This window comes from Enhydra lutris, unplaced genomic scaffold (assembly GCF_002288905.1).
Source record: "Enhydra lutris kenyoni isolate GAN:26980312 unplaced genomic scaffold, ASM228890v2 scaffoldscaffold72, whole genome shotgun sequence".
In the NCBI taxonomy this organism is placed as follows: domain Eukaryota; kingdom Metazoa; phylum Chordata; class Mammalia; order Carnivora; family Mustelidae; genus Enhydra; species Enhydra lutris.
Genome location: NW_019154156.1, coordinates 6,729,695 through 6,754,644, shown reverse-complemented (window position 1 = coordinate 6,754,644; position 24,950 = coordinate 6,729,695). Strand labels below are relative to the sequence as shown.

Genomic DNA, 24,950 nt, shown 5'->3' with positions numbered 1-24,950 from the left:
ACTGCTTCAGAATTCTTTTTTTGTTCGTCTTTCTACCATGTTTCTACTGAAAAAGTTTACTTGACCTGGCCTGAGAGCATTCTTTCCTGTTCCGTGCCCATTCTTATCCCCATGCTTCTTTTTGGAGAAAGGGAGGGAAGGAATGCAGGGGAGTTGGTTTCAACATTTCCAACCTAATGGAAGGAAACAAGAGCACTTTGGCAAAATTAGGTCTATCTGTGAATTATTTTTTATTCCACCTTTTGATAAACATTGTGATTTTTTTTAAGCCTTTAAGGCAGAATGCGATGCTTGCACAAAATTTGACCATAGATGGCGTAACTATTGTAATGGTTGGATAAAACATATGAATGACCTCCCAAGGCTGACATACCAACTTACCAAGAAGACTGATCTTCACAAGACAGAGAAGGGAAAGGGAGACTAATTGGTGAAAGGCATTTTAAGTTTTAGATGGAGATGACAATTTACTTGGAAAGACATAAAAACGAAACAAAACAAAACTGGAGGAGCAAGCGGCTTGGAACTGCTATGGGAAGCTCCCTAAAATTATCTTTTGGAAAAATTTTGACTTTTGTTCTGGGGAAGAGGGTTTGCAGGTGGGAGGCTATAATAGGACAGGGACCAGGAAGAGTTTGGAAGGGAGGAGACAGCAATTTAGAATTATGCCACTTTCTGAATTGGAACCCAAGTAGTTTAATGGTGCTCTATCCTATCTGCTTCCCTGGGAGACCGTCTTTTTTTTGGATTAAGCCCTCAAACGATCCTGTGCCTTTTGAAGAGGGTTTAATGGATACAGAATTGACACGTGTTCTCAGAGCAACACATGATTCTGAAGGATTATTAAAGGATCCTAAAATCATGGGTTCTTTATCCTCTAGTCCAAGAGCCAGCAGTCCTTTACAAGTAGCCCCTGGGACAAAGTTAGGCTTCTGTTCTGTTCTCAAAGCCTTCAGCTGTTGCATGAACTTGGGGATTCTATTCACTGGTGCTATAGGCTTGGATATGACCCAGTCTTTCCCAGCAATTCCAGGTGACAAACTAGAGTGAAAAACTGTTCTGTAAACTCCCCCTGCTCCTTCCAGTGGTTTGGAATGTACATGGTTGTTCCCAAAACAAGTAGGAGCAAGAGAGAAGTTAAATGGTAGCTTGACAAGATTGCAGACACTGATTGGAAAGAAGTTACATCTGGGCAAAAAGACTGTACCTTGAAACTAGTGGTGAAGAGACAGAAAGGTGGACCAAAAAAAAACATTGATGGACAGTAACCAGTGGGTATCTATGTCTCTACTACTTTTCTCTTTGAGATGAGTGCTATTGTTTGTGGGCCTACTAAAATATTTTTAACTTGTGAATATTTTCAAGTTTTTTCTTTTTTTGTGCTATGAAAGGGAGACTCTGGAGGTCCATTTGTTTGTAGAAGAGACAGTGGAATCTGAGTCCTTATTGGGATAAGTTCTTGGAGAGCTGGTTGGACTAGAGATTGGACTTCTTTAAGAAAAAACCATAAAAGGGCATCGCTGGGCATTTTCTCCAAGGTGTTTGAGTTGATGGATTTTGTCACTCAGAACATATTCACAGGTAGGTGTAATTTCTGTGAATTCATCCTTCCATTCTAAATCAAATGCTTATATCAAGGGTAGTTACTCTGGTATGTTGCAGGTACAATAGAACTAGGTTCTAAAAGCACAAATATGTCTGATTTTCAATTCCTAATCCAATATATATGAATTTAAATCTCTAAATTCATGAGAACTGATAACTTTCAATTTAACTTAAACTCAACTTGGACATAACCTGGATCTTCAAGTTTATGTTCATGTAGTTTTTTGGGTTTTTTTGTATTCATAACATTTAAAAAATAACCATCGAGGAAGGGTTCTTTCTTCATTTATCCAGCTGACATATCTTTTTCTCTAAATTAGTTTATCTTTTTAAATTTTTTTTTCTCACCATAGGACATACCCTTCCCAATGTCCATAACCCAACCACTCCATTCCTCCCACCACCATCCCCCTTTCAGCAACCCTGAGTTTGTTTTCTGAGATTAAGAGTCTCTTATGGTTTGTATCTCTCTCTGGTTTCATATTGTTTCATTTTTACTCTCTTCCCCTATGATCCTCTGTCTTGTTTCTCAAATTCCTCATATCAGTGAGATCATATAATAATTCTTTCTCTGATAGACTTATTTCCCTCAGCATAATACCCTCTAGTTCCATCCAAGTTGTTGCAAATGGCAAGAGTTTGGTTTTTTTGATGGCAGCATAATCCATTGTGTGTGTGTGTGTGTGTGTGTGTGTGTATGTATATATATATATCTCTCACATCTTCTTTGTCCATTCATCTGTTGATGGACATCTAGGCTCTTTCCTTAGTTTGGCTATTGTGGACATTGCTGCTATACACGTGCACGTGCCCCTTCGGATCACTACATTTGTGTCTAGTTTAGGACACTAAAAATAAATGACTCCTTTCCCTTTTCTCCCATTCACCTTTGTTAATTTTACTTGACAACAGTGGCGAAAATAAGGGAGGCTTTGGAGAGTTGTTTTTGTTTTGCAACACTAAAATCTAGATTAGAAAAACAAATGTGGGTCAAGAGATGCCAAACCTGTCCTCAAGGAACTTCCCTGCTATTTGGGAAGACAAAGGAGTAAATTGACCAATGTGACAAAGGTAACGCCTGAGCATCGAGGAGAGCTCTGAGGAGCTCAGTCCCGGGGGACCAGAAGGTGTGCCATACAAAGTGGCGACACCCATGCAAGGAATGCCCAGGGGCAGCCTCCGTAGAATAGAGACGTGAGGACACATGATTAACAAGAACAAGCCGCTGAGTATGAGAACCAGCTTTTTACAAGGCCAGAACCCAGAGTGTCAGAACCTAATGTTCTCTCTATCCCACCAGCGCTCCCTCACTGTCGTCCACAATCAGCTACCTTGCCGATGATTCGAGAAGCACCACTGTGACTGGTCCAGCTGAACACCACTAGAGCAGGCTCACCACTGGCTCTCATTTGGGCATCAGAGTGAAAGTGCTCTGTTCGTTGTCATAACTGCACAGGGAAATTCCCTCCTGGTAGCAATTCTGTTCAGTTTTCATCACATGGAAGAGAAGGTTAAAAAGATTAACAAGCCCTGAACAAAGGTTAATGATAACAATATTTTAAAAGGGCAATGAAATCAGCCAGTAACAGTTAATTCCACAATAAAATGAATAGCAGAATGTGACGATTTATTTAAATAACACTTCCTTGACATCTTCTTTCTAAGCTTCTCATCCCATAGTTGCTTATTTTTTCTAGCTTCCAGTAATTAGAATGTGACCCTGGAAGCTGAAATTTCTGAGTGCATGATAGAAGCTTGCCACATCATTGCTAAAATTTGTGTACTTTTACTTTAGTATTTTTCTACATAGGTATTTTATTATAACCCAGAATATCCTAGTGAGAGATGGAGGAAAAAACCATATTAGTTCCATATACAATGAATTTGAAGCCTCAATATGACTCATGATTTTGAAAACTGGATAAAGATATGTTAAATCTGAAGAACTTAGAGAAATTTTCTCAGTGAAGTCTGAGGTCATAACATCTAAAAACATGTGTTCCCATAAATATAAATTATATAAATTACACAGCTTCAATCTGACTGTGTACCATATGTCTTGAAATTCTGTTCATAGCTGAGGTAAGTGATCAACTTTTTTCTACACTTTGAAAGCTTGTAGATCTCAAGGAACCGTGTTATTTGGAGAAAATGGCAAGATTCGTTACCCCCATTCCAAAGAGAGAAGCTTTTCTCGTAATTGGTATGTGTCCAAGGTAGGAATGAGTCTTGGGTTTCCCCCCAAATCAGGTCTTTAATGGGTATGTTTTGGCATTTGTACCTAGTATCTCAATTTCTCAACCTGATTAACATAAAAGTCTATATATTTCATCTGATATTTTCTAGTTGGGAAGTATTTGCTGATGGATATTTCTGATATCCACTAATATGAACCATCAACACGAGTAGTATTAAGACTGGAGCTTACCTGAATTGATGTATTCAAATATACAACATTCCTACTTATTGCTGTAATAATGGTAATGTTAAGTGTTGCCTAGAAGATGGAAAATAGCTCATGATCTATAAGCTTCAGTGTCTTTAAACTTTTTCTACATAATCTGTTCCCTCTCTGGCTGAAGAAATCGTTAAGCTTTAGAAATAAGTTTTGCAAGTACTTCATTTCCTCAAGTGTTGTGAATTAACTTCAAATCTTGTATGAACATTGAAAGGTGTGCAAAGGTAGATCACAGATCTGTGAGTTTATAATCTGGAAAGAAGGAAGAGCTGGATAGGAAGAACTATACTATAAAACACGATCAGATAAGCTTTATAATGCATACTACCCATGTGTCAGGTGCTGTTATGGAGAATGGAGAGGCTAAGTCCCATTGCAGTGGTTTGTCTGGTGTGTGTGTTTATACTATGGTTGGGAGGGTGGTAGGAATGTGTTAGTGAAGGGGTAGAATTGAAACTAGTCATTGAAGGGTAGTTACAGTTTTGTAGCTCATGAAGTCTTTTGTAGCTCTGGTATCTAGATTTCAACAGATCATGCCAGGCAGAAGGAGTTATGTGTGAGTAATATCAGGGAGATGGAGAAAATTACAGTTGTTTGGACAATGTGTATCACAGGCAGCTGGATAGCAGTCCCAGCATAAATAAGAACTAGTGTGGCAGTGGACAATGAAGATAAAAAGGCTGGTTAGGACTTAATTATAGAGCACCTTAAATTCCATGAGAAGAAGTTTGGACTTTTTGCCACAGGCAATGGGAGCTAAAATGGTGGCATGATTATAATTTATAAATAAATGTATAAAGACTGGACTGCAAATACTTGTTATAAGTATACAGAGGAAATGATATGGCTTAATTGAGGCCCATATTTAAATGTCTTAAAAGTGTAAGTTGACTTTCTGTGCATCAACCTACTAATAATATAATACCAATAAAGCCTTTGCCATCTTTTCTTAAACTTTTAGAAAAATAGCATCTAGAATAAGAGTGAGAGTCTTCTTTTATTAGAGCCTAGGTAGGGAGAGTTGGGAGGGGTCTTCAGGTACAATCTTTAGAGAGGGGCATTGATAAGCTGGAAATTGTCTGAAGGACAATGGCCAAGATGGAAAGGAATTTGAAACAATATCTTGGTGATTTTGATCCAAAGAAGACTTGAGATGAGGAAGGAACTTAATCCGAGGAACCACTACAGATGTTAGGAGGAAGCAGATTTCAAGCTAAATACAGTAATTTCCAACTTGAGAGATCTCCGAGACTTAATGGCCTTCTTCAGGAGTAATGAGTTTCATTTATAAGTAGATATTTGAAAAGAGCATGGATGGCTGTGGGTGAAGTTCTAGAAAGTACTGATACATTAGGTTAAGAGATTGCAGATGGCAGCCAGTTTACCCTCAAACACAGAGAACCTGCAGTTCAGCTTAGACAATGAAGTATTGAAGAGATTTCTGCAAGAAAGACTTTCAAAGCAAAAGGAGTTTGTTATTAGTGTTAGCTATTGCAGAAGTCAAAGTGAGGTCAGATAGGGGCACCTGGGTGGCTCAGTCGGTTAAGCATCTGCCTTTGGCTCAGGTCATGATCCCGAGATCCTGGAATTGAGTCCCACGTGGGGTTCCCTGCTCAGCGGGGAGCCTACTTCTTGCTCTCCCTCTGCTGCTCCCCCTGCTCGTGTTCTCTCTCTGTCAAATACATAAATAAAATCTTTTAAAAAATGAGGTCAGATAAAATGCCATTGGATATGGCCATTCAAAATTTAGCGGCTAATTCAGTAGATTTATAGGATTAAGAGCTATATTCATAATTGGCTAAGCGATTGTTGAAGACTTGGTATCTTTCCTTCACCAAGTAGTCTAAGCATTTTTATCAAAGCTTTATGATGTGTCAGGCACTGTTTCAGGTGCTAGAAATATAGCAGTGAATGAAACACAAATACTTCCTTTGCGGGGCAGGTTGGAAAGTGGAGAATGGGGGTAGTACAAGTCATTAATTAAGTAATAGTAAGTAACTATAGTAACCAAAATTAAATAATAGTAAGAAGTGGTAAGTGCTATGCAGAAAAACACAGAAAGAAAGAGGGATGGTAGTGTAATATTAGAGAAGGTGGTCAGGGAAAACCTCACTAGAAAGATGATATTTGAACAAAGACTTGAATAAGGTGAGGGAGGGAGTCATACAGGTCATCTTGGGAAGGAACATTCTTTGCAGAAGGAACGGCATGTGCGAGGAAGGAAAACTTTTAGTATATTTGGGGAAGAGTTGGATCAGAGTGCTAGAGCTAAGTGAGAGGGGGGAAGTGGCCATGGTTGGCATGATCAAACTTACAGGACATACGAAGGACATAGGATTTCCCTGTAAGATGTATGGCCATTGGAGGATGTTGAGCAGATGAGGAACATGACCTGACACATTTAAAAAGGATCTTTGGCTGCTTTATTGAAAATAAACATTAGATGGGAAAGGCTAAGAGCTGAAAGACTAGTTACTGCAATAGTCCAAGGAAGTGTGGTGGCTTGGGACCAGGTTTGTAACAGTAGAGGTGGTGAAAAGTGGTGGGTCCACAGGATTTGATAGTGAGTTGAAAATATGGGTTGTAAGAGAGAGAGCCTTGTGATTAACATGAGGGTTTTTGACCTGTTGGAGAGATGGAGCTGCCATTGTTTTTGATGAAAAAGACAGTTAACAGTGAAGGGAAAGAGGAAGATGTAACTGTGGCTTTTGAGTAGTAGGACAGGTTTCAAGAGAAGCAGGGTTTGGTTTTGTTTTGTTGTTTTGTTTTGTTCTGGGGAAGAATGGGTTAGAATTAACTGCACGTACGAGCAGAAGAGAGAGTAAGGGAGAGGAGTCAAGAGAAATGTATAAATACGTGAAGGAAGTTTCGTGAGAACACAACAAATAAGGAAGGTTTAACTTTGAAAAAAAGGTGAATAATTACTCTCCTGGGAAAGCAACAAAAAAAATTTCAGGTTACCTATAGGAAAGTTAAATAAATGTACACTAAATGCCTTCTTGGATGTTATAAGGTTTTAGTTGCTTCAAGTTTAGAGGATATAGGTGAGATTAAATAGTTAAGATTTGTAATAGCATGTAAGGACTCAAATCAAGTTTCAACAAGAGATGAATAAGAATTTCAGTAATTTCACAACTCAGTATTAGCATGAATTTATGCTGTATTTCAGCACATCTAAAACAAACTGGTTGTAAAATTCATTGCTATTTTACGTATCAATAAAGAAATAAAAAATACCCAAGATTAGGAGATTTCCATATAAAGACAGGACACCAAAGACTATACCTTCAGTGTAAGACTAAACAAGGCATAGTCCTGCCCATGTGGAAAGTTACATGCCTCAAACCTTGACACTGGATGTAGGGAGCAGTAAAAATCTTCTCTGAGAGTTCGAATCACAAACTAATACTTATGCAGGTCTGTTGTCTATAATGTCCACCACCAGTATAGTCTGAAACACCTCAAGCAGAAAAATTCAGTAGCATGAAGTTGACAGTGCTTCAGAGTGACTGATCAAAGATAATTTCTTTCTGGAAGAACCATTTCCATCAGAACTAACAGAACTGTAAGACTCCACTGTAAGATCCTTCTGATTTTAGAATGTTCAAGTGTGGGGGGGAATGTGCTTTAGAATGTAATAAGATAGGGAATCATTTTGCATACTTAGTGATTCCTGCATTATGCAAAGCAGCCTGGAGAATGGTAGAAGGTTTAATTCCAGATGGAGTTAATTAATGGTAAGTTAGAAACAGATAATGCAAAGAAGGAGCAAGGAGTTATAGTTTCTCCAAGCCTATATTTATTCTGTTAGGTGGTAGCTAAATTCTCAGACATGGCAGATACACAACACTCAGGTGGTCTCCCTCCTTCCAGGCCCATGGGAGACATTGCATATCTTAGAGCCTAGAACAGTGCCTGGTATATAATAATGCTCAATAAATATTTGAATAGGTAAATCAATGCTTACTGTTGGTCCCCCTCTCTCACTTAGCTTGACTAGATCTCAGAATCCTTTTTAACACAACAGTCACTAACAATAAATCAGGTGATTTGAAATCTGTTTTCTATCTTTGAGGTAGAGGTTTGGAATGGGAGAAAGTACTTGCCTTTAAAGCCATAAAGCCCAAACTGTATTTCCTATTACATGTGAGGTGTGATGAGTCTTTTAAGATCATGACAGTTTTCTTATTTTGAGGAGGGGGAGTACTTTCTCCCTGCCCACTTCACAGGGGTATAATGAATCTCAAGAATGATGATAGATGTGGACTGCTTTCTCAATTAAAGTATCAAAGAAAAATTGAGCTTTATAATATTCTAGACCGCTTATTGCTTTCTAAATTGAAGTGCTAAAGAGTGATTTTTTTAAAAATAATATTTTAGGCAGCCTCTTTTTTACACTGATGTTCAAAATGATGAACTAGAAAAAGCAAGCAGGGAGTTTCTGGTTAGGGAGGAGATATTTAGTAAGAATTATTGCATTTGATCTTTAGAAACTGGGCGTTAAAAAGTTGGATAATTGCTGATATCCTGAACATTATTACTTAGAGGGGAGTGAGACTGTTAACAGGTCTGAAGTGGTTGAAAAAGAATGTCAGGTTTTAGAAGTTTGTTCTGATGTGTTCAATTCCAGGTATGATCGCTTTGCACTCAGATGAATGTGAGGCATGGAAGACACCAAGGATTTATGGTCTGCTGGGCTTTCTTTTTTTTAATAATGTGAATTCATGAAGGAGAATAGAGGATTATGTGTTAAATCATTTAAGACTACTTTCAGAATGTTTAGACATGTTTCTAAAGATGTTAGTAAAAGGTCACAGCTGACCTTACCGGGAGTTAGAGAGATGACATGGCAACCACAGAGACCGTGACCCAGGCTGACCTTGGAGGATGTGACTGGTTAGACTTAACATATGCTGCTTGGTCAATCCATAATTCATGATGCATAATTCAACTTCTGGGTGAAAATTATGAATTTTCAATTAGACTACTAACTTAGAACAAAGAGATGAATCTTGGGTTCCTCAATGTATAGGTGAAAATTCTAGTATTTAACTGAATGAAAGTTAAAGGGTGGTTTCTGGTGATTTCTAATTAACCCCTCTATTTGTTGGATAAATGCCAGCAATTTGAGCATAATCAAATTATTCTCACATAAGGATTTCCTTTGCCTTTTATCTTCTAATAGCCTTTAAAATTTTGTTATTGGTAAGTTATGAGCTAAAGCCCAAATACTAGATCTTAGTTGTCCCACTCGACTGTGCCGTTTATTACACTTTCTCTGCCTTCCCTATCTAGCTTATGTGTGTGGAGAATAACCGTACCAGAAAATAAAATTATCCTGGTAAAATTTACAAGCTTAGACATACAAAATCAAATTGGATGTGACCATGACTATATATCTTTACAATCGAGCAATGGAGTGCTTATTAGTACGTATGTTACATTTATTTTTACTTGTCATGTTAGAGTATTTAAGCAACCAAAGATGGGCAGAGGGACCTGAAGTTAGTTTTCTGCCCCTAGGACATCTTCCATACTGTCCCTTTCTGGAAGGAGTGTGTGTGTGTGTGTGTGTGTGGTAGGAGAGGAACTGATGACCCACATACTGGCTGAGCTTTCTCTATTCCCTTCTCAAGTTCAATAACATCGATCTCACAACATTCCAAAACTTCCTTTCAAGGCAATATCTACTTTTTTGTTTTTCATCACAAAAGTGGGATCATGTTTGCCAAATTTGGTAGAGAGATGAGTGAATGGAAGAAAATGTAAACCATTAATAATCCTGCCACCTAGAGATAAGTGCTGTTAACATTTTGAGGTAGTGTGTATTAATTTATGTGTATTAACATACACACTGAACTTCACATTGTTTTATAATGTTCTTTTCTCTCATGACAGTAGATCATTTCAGGTCATTTATGGGATACATCTTATAAACTGTAAGCATAATTAATAACTTTAATTGAAAGATGTTAAGCATCTTGATACAGAGTCTCTAGAGCCAATAATAGAACTTGATCTCCAGCAAAGGCCAGTGGTAAGGACAAATATCTCTTCACAAACTGACAGGGTGTTATAGATTAGGTATTGTGCTAAGGATTATAAGACTGGTTGAGTAAATGATTTCACACTCCAGGCCTGCTATTTACCTAGTAACCATTCTTTCAACCAATCATTTGTTAAGAATCAACTAGGTTCCAGATATTATATCAAGCCCTACACATGTAGAGAGTAAAAACAGTCTCTGCTCTAATTGCCATCTGACGAGTTAACTACAGGTGTACCATAAAGTAGGAAATGACAGAGTACAGGAAATGTGCTGTGGTGATTCAGAAAATGTAGCTCTTAACACATTGGGAGTTTGGGAAATTTATGAGAACTGGACTTCATGTCAGGCCCTGAAGGATGAGTAGAATTTAGACATAGGAGATTGAGTTTGAGAAAGCGAATGGAATATAAAATCATTGACACAGAGAGTGTGGGGAAAATTAAAGTAAACACTAAATAGTCTGGTGTGCTGAGAACAGAGAATTCCCGTCAGATAATATCAGGAAAACACATATAAGCTGCTGCCATCTTAATGCTATTTCAATCCCTTTTCCTTTTAAGGTAAGGTCTGTGGAGGTCTTTTGCCTCCATCCTTGCTGACAGAGACCAATGAGGCCACAGTTACATTTGTTTCTAGGACAGGAAACAATGGCAGCAGGTTTGAGCTGACCTTTACTGCCATACAGAAGAACTCAGGAGCAGGCGTCTCAAATCTAATTCCCTGACGTTTTTATTTGAGGTGGAGGTAAGGAAGAGGGAATGCCTCTGGCCCTTCACTTTGAAGTTCCCTGACCTTCCAACAGGCTCAGGCTGGGGGAGTGTGGCTACACTGGTGGAAGGAAGGACAGTTCACTCTGCCGATTATCCTGACTTGTATCCCACACGTGTAAGGTGTCATTGCTTCATTCATGCTCCAGAGAAACACATGATGACGGTAAGCGACTAAGGAAGCTCTGTACAGTTCATCCAGAGCTTAGCTGTGTTGGTTAGGCAGAACTTGCTTCATCTGGGCTTGCAAAAGGCCACTATGTCTAGGAACTTCCATGGGCCACATCTGTGGTTCTATATACAGATCTATATATGTTGTTTGAAACATTTCAGCGGTTGAAGAGAGAATGCAACAGGAAGTATGCTCCCTTCTCCTCTAACTCCCATCCTGCCTCCTGGTGGCAAACACTGGTTAAGTATCCCGAGTATCCCTAGAGAGAGATGCTGAGCCCTTACAGACATGCATGTATTTATATGGCTTAACAGTGCTTTTTCTCCTTAAAAAATATCCCAAAGATCTTTCCAGATGAATCCACAGAGCTCTTCTGAACAACTGCATAAAATTCTGTTGTGTGATACTCCATCATTTCTGAAGCCAGTTCCCTACTATCACTTGGTGGGTTTCTAGTCTTTGTCCATACCAACAATGCTAGTACATCCCTGTGTCAGTGTTTTTGGGCACATGTGGATGTATGTAATTCCCAGAGGTGGACTTTCTGTGTCAAAGAGCTTGTACGTTTTAACCTCAGAGTCCTTGCCAAATTGCTTTCCAAAGAGACTGCAATGACTTATTCTATTAGTGGAATAGGAGGGGGTAACTGAGGACCTTTTCATGTACAGAGGGAAGCTTTTAAAATTTATTGCATCTGATCCTTGACCAATTCTCTGGTTATGTTTCTAATTTGTACAATTGGAATTTGAGGACTTTATCACTGAATTTAGCCAAAACTGTGTTTATGATGTGGTTGTGACTTACGGTGATCCTGAAGAGGAGCACGAGTTAGGTGGGTAACGTTCCATCTGAAAAGCATGAGAGTGTTTGCAACACTTACTATCTTCCTTGGGTGCCACAGAGTCAAACGGGAAAGAGGATTTCTTTTGCTGGAAACTCATGTGTCAGAAAACCTTAGCTTTAACCCACGAGCCAACAACGGATTCACCAGTGAGGTTTTTAATAGGAACATGCAAAATGCAGAGAATGTTTCAGAATATTTGGAAGGTGAACTTTTCCCACTGCGGCACTGAGTACATTTTTGGTAGTTATTGAAGGTAAATTTTCTAACTCCTTTCTGTGTAAATCTCTTCAATTGATGATATTTTTATGTCCAAGAAAAGTAACTAAAAGAAGCAACCAAAGCTATAACTACTACTTCAGTCTTTAAAGTTCATTTTTGGACCTAAAACTGCAAGTACACTTTCATTTCTGACCTACCAATTTACTGAATCTAAAAAATGATCTTCCAGATGGACAGCCGTTTCCTTAATACCTACTGTCTGTCCCTTAGCTAAGTGTTGGTGTGGTTTGGAGACCGGGAATGCAGGTGGGTTGGGAATGTTTGTTTGCATCTTCAAGCCAGGTGAGTAGAGACAGAGTCCCCTCATCCAGCAGAAGGGGAGCTGTGTAGGGTGGGCTCTGGGTGAAGTGGCTTGCCGGCGGTGCTTATTCACCTGAAGTGTAGCCATGTTCTGTTTGGAAAGAGGAATACCACGTTTTGGATTTTTACTCACCTCTTCTCATTGTGTACATTAATCAGTTGGAGTTTCTATGCATACTAAAAATCAGATATCTTTACCCTATCTGTAGAGTGTTCTTCTGTGAGATAAAATTACACGACATAGTTATCTGGAAACAAATGTGCAATTCCCACATGAAATGGAAAGGTGTGCCTATAAACCAAAATTGAAGACAACCAGAATTGCTGGGAAAAATTAATTGGATAATGTTTTACCTCTGTTTTCTGATTTAAAAAAAAAATTATAACTAATCAAACATCCCTAAAACTGACAGCTAAATTTTGTGGAATCTTGAACTTTACTCCAATATTCAGTCCTAATAACATATTGGTGATTCACTTTAAAAGTGATGGTGAAAATACCTTCCAGGGTTTCAAGGTTACATTTACCTTTTTGCTCTCAGGTGAGTATAAGCGCTTGCACAGTAGTGATTTTTTACCTGTGAAAATAGTTATACAGAAGATCACTTAGTTATGTGTATCTGAAATTAGGGTACTTGAATCACCTTGGTGGCAAAATAAAAATGCAGTTTCCTGCGCCCACCCCTGAAGTTTTAGATTCAGTAGATTGTGTTGGGGTCCTGGAACCTGGGCTTTCACAAGAACCTCAGGTGAAGCCAAGAAACTACATCGTCCACTAAATGATCAAAGGAGACTCTAAGCACCTTGTATGGAAAGTGGGAAATTTAGATGAGAGAATGTAATTCAGAAATGACACTGACCAGCTTCTTTTTTGGGATGTTTCAGGGCTTTGAAGGACTAATAGTTTTTCTAGTCATTCTAGAAAGCAAAGCAGCCTTTACTTAGACAAAAGGAACGTCCTCTGCAGAGACCCCGCCATGGAAGAGAACGAGTGTTGTATGAAAAGCTGCAAATTATTCGATACTACTCAGACTTTGGAGGGAGTGATAGAAAAGGCAAGAGTTCGATTGTATGGGATTCAGGGCATTCAATTTTAGGTACCAGAGTGCTAGGATAGCTAGCTAACATTTATCCATGACTTGCTTTCTACCAGGTATCAACTAAACATCTCTCATGCATTATAACTTTGATTTCTCCTTACAAGCATAAGAGGTTTATATATTGCTCTCCTTTTCACAGATGACAGACAAGAGGTTCAGAGAGGTTGAGTAGCTTTTCTCAAAGATGCATAGCTGCCAAGAGGTGGAGCCAGAATCCAAACATTGGTAGTCATGTGGAAGATAGAGATAGAGATTAGGGATAAATTTACATTCAAGGAGACTAGTGAAGAAGTCACTGTAAGAATGTATTCGAGATCTGTTCCCTGGTTAGATATATTGTGGCAAAGGTAATATACAAAGGAGAAAAACCCCAGCATAATTTTTAGGACTATAGCTTGACAGGAAAGGTGGATGGTAGAGCCACTAAATGATACAGAGAAGCATAACAAGACCATGTTCACTGTTGAAATCACTTGTTTCCATTTGAGACAACTGTATTTTTATGAGCTTGTGGGAGACCCAGATGCAGAGATCTAGCAGTCCTAGCTCTAGAATTCAGAAAAATAGACTTAGATTGAAGAGAGAAATGTGGAAGTCATATATAAGCAAATGAGTAGTAATAGGGTTGTAAACAGCACCTTGTGGAATATTTTTCACTGAAGGATGGGATCTTGAAAAAAATTCTAGAATTGAGAAGAGATGGTCATAGATGTATTGAGAAGATCAAGAAAGTGATTCCATGAAGCCAAGGAAGGAAAAAGTGCTTAAGAGTCAGATACAAGAGGATTGTTAAGAAATATACAATAAATCACAGCTATGGGATCTGGCATTTAGCATTGGAAAGGTAGTATTAGTGAAATCAACATTAGAATGGTTATATGATTGACCCCAGGGTAAGCAAGTAGGGTCAACTGGTAAAAACTACTTTAAATATTTTCAATTGAAGAAATGTTTCCTCTATACTCTTTAAACCACGTTGGATCAACATCACCCCCTCCCCCCCGCCCCAGAGTCAATCCCCTGTCTTCTGCAAAAGCTATTCTGTGTGGTGAGTTGATGGTCATGTGATTACTATCTGTTTACTCTTTCTTCTTTAGAAAGCCTCATTTTACATTGATATAACTCCAGTGAAGAAGAATGAATTTTAGATCCATAAAAATTCCAGAATCTTGTTTGGGTTAGCATACAGAGTCATAAATGGCAGGAAGAAGAAATAGGCTCTTGATTGGAAGAAGGATGCAGAGAACAATTCTTTGTCTTCATCTATACCTGTGCAAACTTAATATTTAAAATATTTTCCTAGGCTTCGTATTTAATATGATGATGTAATTTTGGACAATGGGAGAAAACCGAAGTTTTTGTTTTGTTTTATTTTAACACACTCTGGAAAATTTTAACTTGTAATCTGAAGTGTCTGGCCAAAAATTATGATCTTTCATTGTTCTATATACATGTATTGAATATGGTCTAGTTGTGGGTTGTAATAGAAAGTGGTACAGGCAACGGTAATAGGGGAAAACGTCTTATGGGGAAATCAGAGGAGGCTCTGTAGAGACAGAGTGCTTGAGCTAAGTCCAGAGATATTATAGACAAGAGAAAGGCATTTGGATGTCTTAGTGTATTTGGCATGTTTGAAGATTTGGTGAATGGTTTCATACCATGAGAGAGAAGAAACAAAGACATATAATGAAGAACTTGCATGCACTGTTAACTAACAAAAATTTCTTACTAGAATATAAGTTCCATGAGGGCCAAGATTTTTGTCTGTTCTGTTCACTGATAGATCACTGATACCTAGAACACCAATATCTAGAACAGTGCCTGGCAGTACCAAGTACTAAAATATTTATTAAATGAATAACTACTATTCTGCAGAACAATAACTAAAAACCCATTGCTTAGCAGAGTCACCTAAGCAAGCATTTAAAATCCGATTCCTCAGACATGGGTCTTAGGAGTTGGTATCTTTATAAAGCTCATCTGATATTTCTGAATTACTTCCATTGGCTTTGCAAGCCATTGGAAGAGTTGTGTGTGCTTCATTATTTCAGTTGGATGGGTCATTAGTTTCCTCTTCTTTGTTGTAGGCATCTGTGGCATCCCTCCATTTAGTCTCCAGTGGCTTTCGAGAAGAATTGTAGAGGGGGACGAAGCCTGCCCCCACTGCTGGCCATGGCAGGTGGGCGTGAGGTTCCTAGGCAGTCACCAGTGTGGAGAGCCCATCCTCAGCCCTATTTGGATTCTGACCGTAGCCCACTGTGTGCAATCATGAGTGAAACTGATGATGTTTTAATACTGTATTTAGCACATGTCTTTATACACTGTGCTTGGACATAAGTATAATTGTCTAACTACTGAAGTCATCCAGACTAATTTTAAAGCATGAATCTTTTGTTGATTTCCTACATAGCCATCTAGCCTCTATTTAAACAATGTCAGTGTGGGAAATGTTAAACAAAACTTGAAATTGCTCATCCCATTACAGCAATCTCTGATTATTATGTTGAGCATAAGTCTGCTTCTCTGTAACAGAAATCTGTTGTTTTAAATTTACTGGGGATCCAGAACACAAGAACTAAGTCCGGTTCTTCTTTCACGTACAGTGCTCCCTATACCTGAAGACCTTTCTCAAATGGCCCTTTTAAGTTGCAGTGCCACTTCTCCTGGATTGATTTAGTGTTGTCTTTCTTAAAATATGGCTCACAACAGTGGAGGGCACAGAAGGATAATCTGCCACCATGGTCACTGGACCACTAGTGGACCAAAATTCTGGTTAACTTCTTCAATGTTTTCAAATTTTGAACTATGCCATGATATGAAAAAATGTACATAATATGTCATCTAAAGAGTAGTAAATGGGGACGCCTGGGTGGCTCAGTTGGTTGGGCGGCTGCCTTCGGCTCAGGTCATGATCCCAGCGTCCTGGGATCGAGTCCCACATCGGGCTCCTTGCTCTGCGGGGAGCCTGCTTCTCCCTCTGCCTCTGCCTACCACTCTGTCTGCCTGTGCTCACGCTCTCTCTCTAACAAATAAATAAATAAAATCTTTAAAAAAAAAAAAAAAAAGAGTAGTAAATGTTCATATGTGTCCCTGCCATTCAGTTTGGGAAGAATCCTTGCACTTCTTAAGACCCTCCAATGCCCCAGCCAAGAGGTAGACACTATGCCAAGTTTTGTATTTATGATACCTTTCCTTTTTTTAATTTAACATCTGTGAACCCCTGAAATAAGCCTATTGTTTGATTTTTCTTGGTTTTCATAATGTAAAAGAATTGTAGTTTGTATTTTTTTCTGTGTCTTGCTCTTATCCTCATGTTATACAGATAAGCCACGTGACTGTGTAACTGTAATTAATTCATTTTCAGTTCAGGCTACCTAAGTCAGTCGTCTGTTGGTGAGTTCTGGTTGCTGGCATTTTATTTTATTTTTATTTTTAAAGATTTATTTATTTATTTATTTATTTGACAGAGATCACAAGCAGGCAGAGAGGCAGGCAGAGAGAGAGGTGGAAGCAGGCTCCCTGCTGAGCAGAGAGCCTGATGTGGGGCTCGATCCCAGAACCCTGGGATCATGACCTGAGCCGAAGGCAGAGGCTTTAACCCACTGAGCCACCCAGGCACCCCTTATTTTATTTTTTTTAACTCCACAGATGATTCCAAAATACAGCCTCGATCAAGCACCACTGTTGTGCTTGCTCACAGTAGTCAGACCCATTCCTCAAACACACCACCCTTGCTCCTGTCTCCAGGTGTCTGTGGTTGCTGTTCCCTTTGCCAGTCAGGACACCATATTACATTTAGTTGGCATGTCACATAAAGCTCCTCTTGGCTCTAAGTATCACAGTCTTGCCTTGTTTTGGATGATCTTCCCAGTTTTGAGGAGTACTCCTCTGTTATTTTGTAGAAGATCCCTCCGTTGGAGTTTGTCTGGTATTTCCTCATGGTTTTACTGGGATTTTGGTTTTAGAGGAGGAAAACCACAGCGGTAATATGCCATTCTTATTATATTATTTGAAGGTTACATATTATCATCATGACTTGTCACTGATGATGACTGTGGCTAAGGCAGGGTTTGCCAATCTCCATCATAAAGTTACATTTTCCTCCTTTCCACACTTACTCTTTGGAAGCAAGTCACTTAGTATAGATGACAGCTGAGACTCTGGGTATTAAGCTCCATCTCCCTGAGTGGAGAGTATTTATATAAATTGTTGGAAATTTTCCTGATGGGATGTCTCTTCTCTATTTATTTGTTAAATAATTTGTTTATATCAGTATGGACTTGGGGATATTTAGTTTAAAATACAACATGATACTATATAAAATACTAACATTCTTGCTCAGATGGTTCCAGCTTTGACCAGTGTCAGCTCTTTCAGTGTCTTTCATGTGTGTCCGTTTGTGACACTACAGAATGATCCATGTTTATCTTACATGTTCCCTGCTCAGTCCTGGAATCAGTCATTTCTCCAACGAGCTCTGGTTTATTTTATTGGAGAATGGTATGAGAAATTAAGATCTCAGTAGCCAGTGTACTAGTTGCTACTAGGGTGTTATGGTGCTAGGTTCTCTCAGCAAACAGAGCTAGAAAATATAGCCATGCACACGAATCCATTTTATAAACCTAGCTTTCTTTCTGTATCTACATTAAGCTAAACATGAGGTCATGTGGATGTTTCCAACTCTGTCTAATACCACATCATTCATTCTAGCCTTCCCTCCCTTGGAGATGCCCATTTATAATAATTCTATCAGAATTCATTTTGATGTATCATGGAAAAGAAGCCTCAACAGTAAGTGGTTAATTAGTAAGAATTAATGTATTAGAGAAAACAAATATTAGTATAGAAGCTTGAGACACAGAAGTTTTGGCAGGTTCCCTTGTCAAATAGAATAATCTATTCTTGAATTTGTGTGATGGACCAGACCCCTTGTAGCAAGATACAGACCATAGCAAGACCATTCTTCACAAGGGAGGTGTTCAACTGGGTGAGTCAGTTGAGATTGGTAAGTACAATCAGCCATAAATGTTTGTGAACCATTTAAGTTTACCACAAAAGGAATATTTGTGTAATTTCATCAGTGATTTCTTTTAAAAAAAGATTTTTATGGGGCACCTGGGTGGCTCAGTCAGTTAAGCATCTGCCTTCAGCTCAGGTTATGATCTCAGGGTCCTGGGATTGAGCTCTGCATGGGGTTCCCTGCTCAGTGGGGAGCCTGTTTCTCCCTCTCCCTCTGCCGTTCCCCCTCCTTGTGCTCTCACTCTCTCTGTCAAATAAATAAATAAATAAATAAAAATCTTTGGGGGGAAAAAAGATTTTTATAATAGTAATACTTGTGGGAAAAGGCTGTTAAAGTTATCAAGAAAAATCTAAGCTATCTCCATTTTATGATCCATTCCTCCCCTTTAGAGGTGATCAATATTAAGAATGTTTTAATTATCTGATTTCCCACTAACATTTAACCACACAGGCATATAGTTTATAGTATTTGTACATACCACATGTATTGTTTTATGACTTTTTGCACAAGACATTGTGCTTTCTATTGATACTGATATGGAAAAATGTCTGTGGGACTCATTTTTTATCTTTTCATAGTTGCCTAACTACTTTCACCAAAGAAATGTTTTTTGAAGCCATTCCTTGCAGTGTATGGCTCTTAACACCGGAAGTGTTTGATAGGCCAGAGTAACAAAGGCGATGTGTTCCACTCGTGCCCTGGTTTTCTGGGAACTCTGCAATTGCTTCCCCTCATGGCTTTGTTTCTCCCGGCCTCGTCATCGACCTGGTAGACACCAAGGGCTCCATCCGCCATTGAAAGTGGCTTCTGCGTATCCAAATCCATTGATAATGGAAGTTTGCCGTGCAGGATAAGCCAGCCGGGGAGACATACAAAGTCTGGGAGCTGAGGTAGACATCATTTTTGCTGAAGGTCACTAGGTGCCAGACCAGCCGACCTTGTTGGGTAGCACCCCAAGGACATTCAGGATAACCGGCAGCAACATCGTACCACCTCCCATGGCTTGCCTGGCACTGGTTACTCTTAATATTAGTTCTCAAACTGTAGCATGCACCAGAATCACCCGGAGGGTTTCTGAATCTGTAAGTCTGACGTGGGGCCTGAGGATTTGTGTAATGTCCCAAACTTAAGGAAAACTGGTGTTCTTTTGCTGTTCCACACTAGTCTTTGTGCTCATTTGGGATTTTTAACTCACTTGAGGGGACTGTATTCACTTTGCAGTTATACATTGGAATCTTTCTGTCTCAAACTTTTTTTTTCCCCCTAGTTCCAGCTACTTTTTTTTCTGTAATTCAGCAGTGATCCTTCCTTCTCCCAAAGCAGAAGTGTCCTATGGGACCCAATGGGACATCCGATGTTAGATGGGGGATAAGACCCTAAGGATATAAGAAAAGAAACTTGGTTATGAGCAAGCGGCCAGAAAGGATGGAGAAACTTATCACTTGCTACTTGGAGCTATCCTCCCACTAGTGGAAAAACTCGGGGTTTGTTGCCTCATAACATATATGTTGTTCTGTCATGATGCTTTTTATGTTGTGCTCTCCACCAAATTAAAGGATATTTAATGACTGGGCACCTATAGCATCACTAGAAATTGTGATCTACGTTATCAGCTATACCATGATTTTTATTATTTCATTTTATTGTGCACACTATCCTCTATATATAGTAGAATGGCTTTAAGAAATAAGTTCCTTTACTACCAAGGAATAATTGAGAGGGTGACTTTGAAAATAAAGTTTAATCCTTCTGTCAGAGTGCATGGCGGATAATAACAGCACTAATGGCTGTCATTATGGAGTCATTACCATCTGCAGGTACTTGCCAAGCACTTCACCTGAGTAGGCGCTCCCTTCATAAACGCACACTGAAACACAGGCGTAAGTCAGACCCCTCACGCGAGGAATTGAAATGAGCGTGGTTATGACTAGAGAGAAGAAGCCTATGTGTATGAAGAAACTTCAATGAATAAAGCACACTGAAAAAATAAGTGCAGTAACTTGACTTTTCCAAAGGAAACAAGTTGGAAAAGTTGAAGAATCTCAAAGCTGATGTGACAGAATATCTGTGACAACTAAGGGACTCTTTCCTCAGCTATTTCTTCACCTGGAAGTCTTAATGTGGCAGATTAAGGGATGTGGATTTCAGTTTTTGTTTTTTTTTTTAAACATCCATTTGAAGGATACTGAAAGTAAACAGATCTCAGGTTTATGGTTAGAAAAATTTGCACACAGGGAGCACCCCTGGGACCAGTGCCCACATCATGGAATGAAATACTCCCAACACCCAGCAGTCCCCTTATGCCTCTTGCAACCATCCACCCCTCCCTGAAAGCAACAACGTGGATGAGTTTTACCTGTTTTGTGAACTGATATATTTTTTTAACCTCTGTTCTATTAATTCTGGTAGTTTGATCAAAGATAATTTGAGATGTGTTCCTGTAAGATAATGTTTGGATACTTTTAACAGTAAAATATAGGCCAGAAGCTAACTTATTATGAATGTAGGGGTTTTTTCATTTTTTTTTTTTTAAGATTTTATTTATTTGAGAGAAGGGGACAGGGAGAGGGAAAGAGGTAGGGGAAGAGAGAGAGAGGGCATAAGTTGGGTGTGGGGAGAGGGAGAAGCAATCTCCCCAGGAGTGCCTGGGTGGCTCAGTGAGTTAAAGCCTCTGCCTTTGGCTCAGGTCATGATCTCAGAGTCCTAGGATCCAGCCCCGCATCCGCATCCGGAGTCTCTGCTCAGCGGGGAGCCTGCTCCTCCCTCTCTCTGTCTGCCTCTCTGCCTACTTTTGGTCTCTGTCTGTCAAATAAAAGGATAGAATCTTTAAAAAAAAAAAAAAAAAGGCAGTCTCCCCACAGAGTGGGAAGCCTGATGTGGGGCTCGATCCCAGGACTCTGAGATCATGACTTGAGCCAAAGTCTGATGCTTAACTGACTGAGCCACCCACGTGCCCCTCCCTTTTTTTACATGTATTCTTTTTTTTTTTTTTTAAGATTTTATTTATTTATTTGACACAGAGAGAGATCACAAGTAGGCAAAGAGCAGGCAGAGAGAGAGAGGGGGAAGCAGGCTGCCCGCGGAGCAGAGAGTCCAATGTGGGGCTCGATTCCAGGACCCTGGGATCATGACCCGAGCCGAAGGCAGAGGCTTAACCCACTGAGCCACCCAGGCGCCCCTTCATGTATTCTTATGCTGTGAAATTAAAGTAAGCTGTACTTTCTCTTTTTTCCTTCTCAACTTAAAACTAGCCTTTGGTGATATTTGGCGGGGTCTCCAAAGTCATTTTATGGCCAAAAGAAAGGGGCGGGATATATAACTAAGAACTCTTCAGGTAGCTCAGGAGGTGTGTACCTTCCCAGCAAGGAGGCCACACAAAGGCACCAAACAGAAGAGTGGGTAGGACATCTGGCTGAACTAGACTCATTGCCTGTCAGTAGAGCCACATGGGGTTAGACCAAATGGTGAAAAATGTCTCTTCATGTCAGACATTTGTTCTGGTTCTTTCTCCAGGAAAAATAATCCTCTCTTCTGGACCATTGTCACTGGACACCGTGACAGAACCCTGAAGGAACCAGTTGAGCAGGTGAGAAATATTTCTAAGGACAATTCTGCTGGTATTCTAAGTGTTACCACATGCCGGGGAATGCCTTTGACTAAAATATATCATTAAGTATTCATCTTCTAGTGCCCCTTTACACTTACCATTTATACCAACATTTAAAGATACAATCTGAGATCACAGTTTAATCAGAGAATTGAGGGAGGAAGGTCAGGAAGTGCAAATTGAGGTCTGTGTACACAGGTGCACATGGCCTGGTTTCTCCAGAATGGCCAGTCCTCAGAGAGTGGTTCATGGCCTCCTGCAAATTATAAACAGAGATTGCCCTTTTAAATTCAGTACAGAGTCACCTTTGTTGCTGATGTATGGAAATGTGGAGATTTAAGGTTTATTTTGGACTATTATGCGGGGAAGTAGTTAGACTCATTGACTTGAACTTGTAATTCGCTTACTCACCACTGATAGAGGTGAGAAGGGCAAAACACATCCTGGTATGAGAAGCCTTTGATAGACAGAATCATGACTCTGACGTTGCCCTGATAGAGCTGAGCTCTCCTCTGGAGTTCAACTCCATCGTGAGGCCTGTGTGTCTCCCACAAAGCATGGAGCCGCTCTTTCCCTCGAAGACCTGTGCTGTGACTGGATGGGGGAGACTTAGTGAAGGTAAATGTTTTACTCTTGCCTACACAGGACTGCCAGTTGTTAACTTTGCAAATTTGGCATGGAGATGATAAAAAGCAGTATCTGCTTTAGCCTTTCTTCCTTCTGAAGGCTAGAACCCATGTTCGATTTGGTTTTAAGTGATCAGAGAATGAGTTATTTTATATTTTTCCTTTAGGGTGACTAAGTATAGTTAAGTTAGATCTGTGAAGGGCCGAATCACAAATTTTTTCATCTCTGCAAGCCATATGTTCTCTGTCACAACTTTTTAACTCTGCCATTGTAGTGCAAAGCAGCCATAGACATACATATGTAACAGAATGGATTGTGTTCCAGTAGAAGTTTGTTCATGAAATCTAAATTTCATATACTGTTCATGTGTCATAAAATGTTCTTTTGGATTTAAAAAAAAACATTTAAAAGTGTACAAACCAGGGGCACCTGGGTGGCTCAGTCGCTTAAGTGTCTGCCTTTGGCTCAGGTCATGATCCTAGGGTCCTGGGATCAATCCTGCTTCAGGCTCTCTGCTCAGTGAGGAGTCTGCTTCTCCCTCTCCCTCTGTTCTTCTGCTTGTGCTCTCTGTCTGTCAAATAAAAAATTTTTTTGTAATTAAAATAGTGTACAAACCAAACTAGTTCCCAGATTGTGCTATAAAAGCCCAAGGCTGGCACAGAATTGGCCCACTGACTGTGCTTTGCTGACCCCTGGGCTAGAGGCTAGAGTTCTTAGAGCCATAGCAAAATACTGATGGATCTTATTGGGTTCACATTTGCATTTTGCCTCTTTTTGCTGTATAAGATAATTTTCTTTTATGTTTTCCTTCTGTTTATGTATCCTTTATTTGGAATCTGTGAGCTTGGGAAGAGGGGAATTCATCTTTGACCATGCACAGTGTACATGATCATAGCTTTCTGTACTACCTGCGGCCAAATTGCATTTTCCTAAAATCTGCACAACAACCATATAAGGAGATTTTATCCTCCCCAGGTTGTAAAGGAGGATGTTATGGCTCAGAGATTTAAGTACCTTGCCAAGATCCCATAACTAATAAATATCAAAGCTAGGATTTAAAATCAGCCTGGTTCTGTTGATAATTTTTGAATTTTTTTTTTAACATTTAGAATAAAATCTGAACTGCTAGTCTGGCTTGGAAAACTCTATGTGATTTGTCCTCCATTTACTTCTCCAACTTCTTTTCCTCCCTTTGTCCCCTTCAGGCATTGTGGTCTTCTTTCTTTCTCTTTAAATAAGACCTGTTCTACTTTCTGAAGCTTGGAATAATACCCTTGCTCTTCTCCCAGCTGCCTCCTCCTCATTCTCCTCACAGCTCCAACAGCACTCCCTCCTCCGGTCACTTTGCTGCTTCAGGACTGCCCTTCCATCACTCTCCGCACGACCCAGTTTTATCATCTCCTTACCCAGAAATGTACTTGACATTAGCATGTGTGTTCATTCTCCAGGGCGTCGGATGGCACGGTCGTTTAAGCAGCCAGCTCTTGGTTTCAGCTCAGATCATGATCTCAGGGTCCTGGGATCAAGCCCCATGTTGGGCTTCTTGCTCGGTGGGGAGACTGCTTAAGGATTCTCTCTCTCTCCCCTCTCTGCCGTATCCCCCACTCACATGCTCTTGCTTGCACACTCTCTGAAATAAATAAATTTTTTAAATCCTTAAAATTAAAAAAAAAAAAAATCATTCTCCAGGCGGGTCTCATGCATTAGGGTGGAAACCTTGTGGCAGCACTTCCCTAATTCACCACCGTGCCCCAGAGCTACAGGTTTACCTGGCATAGAGTAAACACTCAGCAAATATTTTTTGACTGGCTTCTAAGCCCTTGAATAAATGTACCCATTCTCTGATACCTTCAACCTTCACCACTTCCATGACCACCAGACAACCGAGAGGTGGTTAGAATCTTGTGAAAGAATTCATTCTTCCAATCTGAGAGAAAATGAGTTCTCAGTTTTCAGACATGGTAAAGAACAGTGGTGGGGATGGTCCCTGAAAAGAGGGTTTTTAAATACCTTAAGTGTATTTATGTATTAGATGGGGACATTAAACGAGCAGAAACTTCAGAGGCCAACCTTGGCTTTAATGGCTAGTTCTGTCCCACAGTGCTGTGAGATCTGATTTTCA

General features: G+C 39.7%; 1 protein-coding gene across 1 annotated transcript in view; it reads left to right on the top strand.

Moving 5' to 3' along the window:
• The window catches only part of LOC111159965 (ovochymase 1), a 60,644-nt gene that overhangs the window by 6,000 nt on the left and 29,694 nt on the right, over nt 1-24,950 (top strand). The window contains 10 exon segments of the mRNA XM_022522680.1: nt 1,392-1,581; nt 3,721-3,808; nt 9,359-9,492; nt 10,673-10,813; nt 10,915-11,037; nt 11,782-11,883; nt 12,888-13,016; nt 15,662-15,860; nt 22,108-22,180; nt 22,624-22,819. Of these exon segments, the coding sequence (XP_022378388.1) occupies nt 1,392-1,581; nt 3,721-3,808; nt 9,359-9,492; nt 10,673-10,813; nt 10,915-11,037; nt 11,782-11,883; nt 12,888-13,016; nt 15,662-15,860; nt 22,108-22,180; nt 22,624-22,819 (1,375 nt within the window).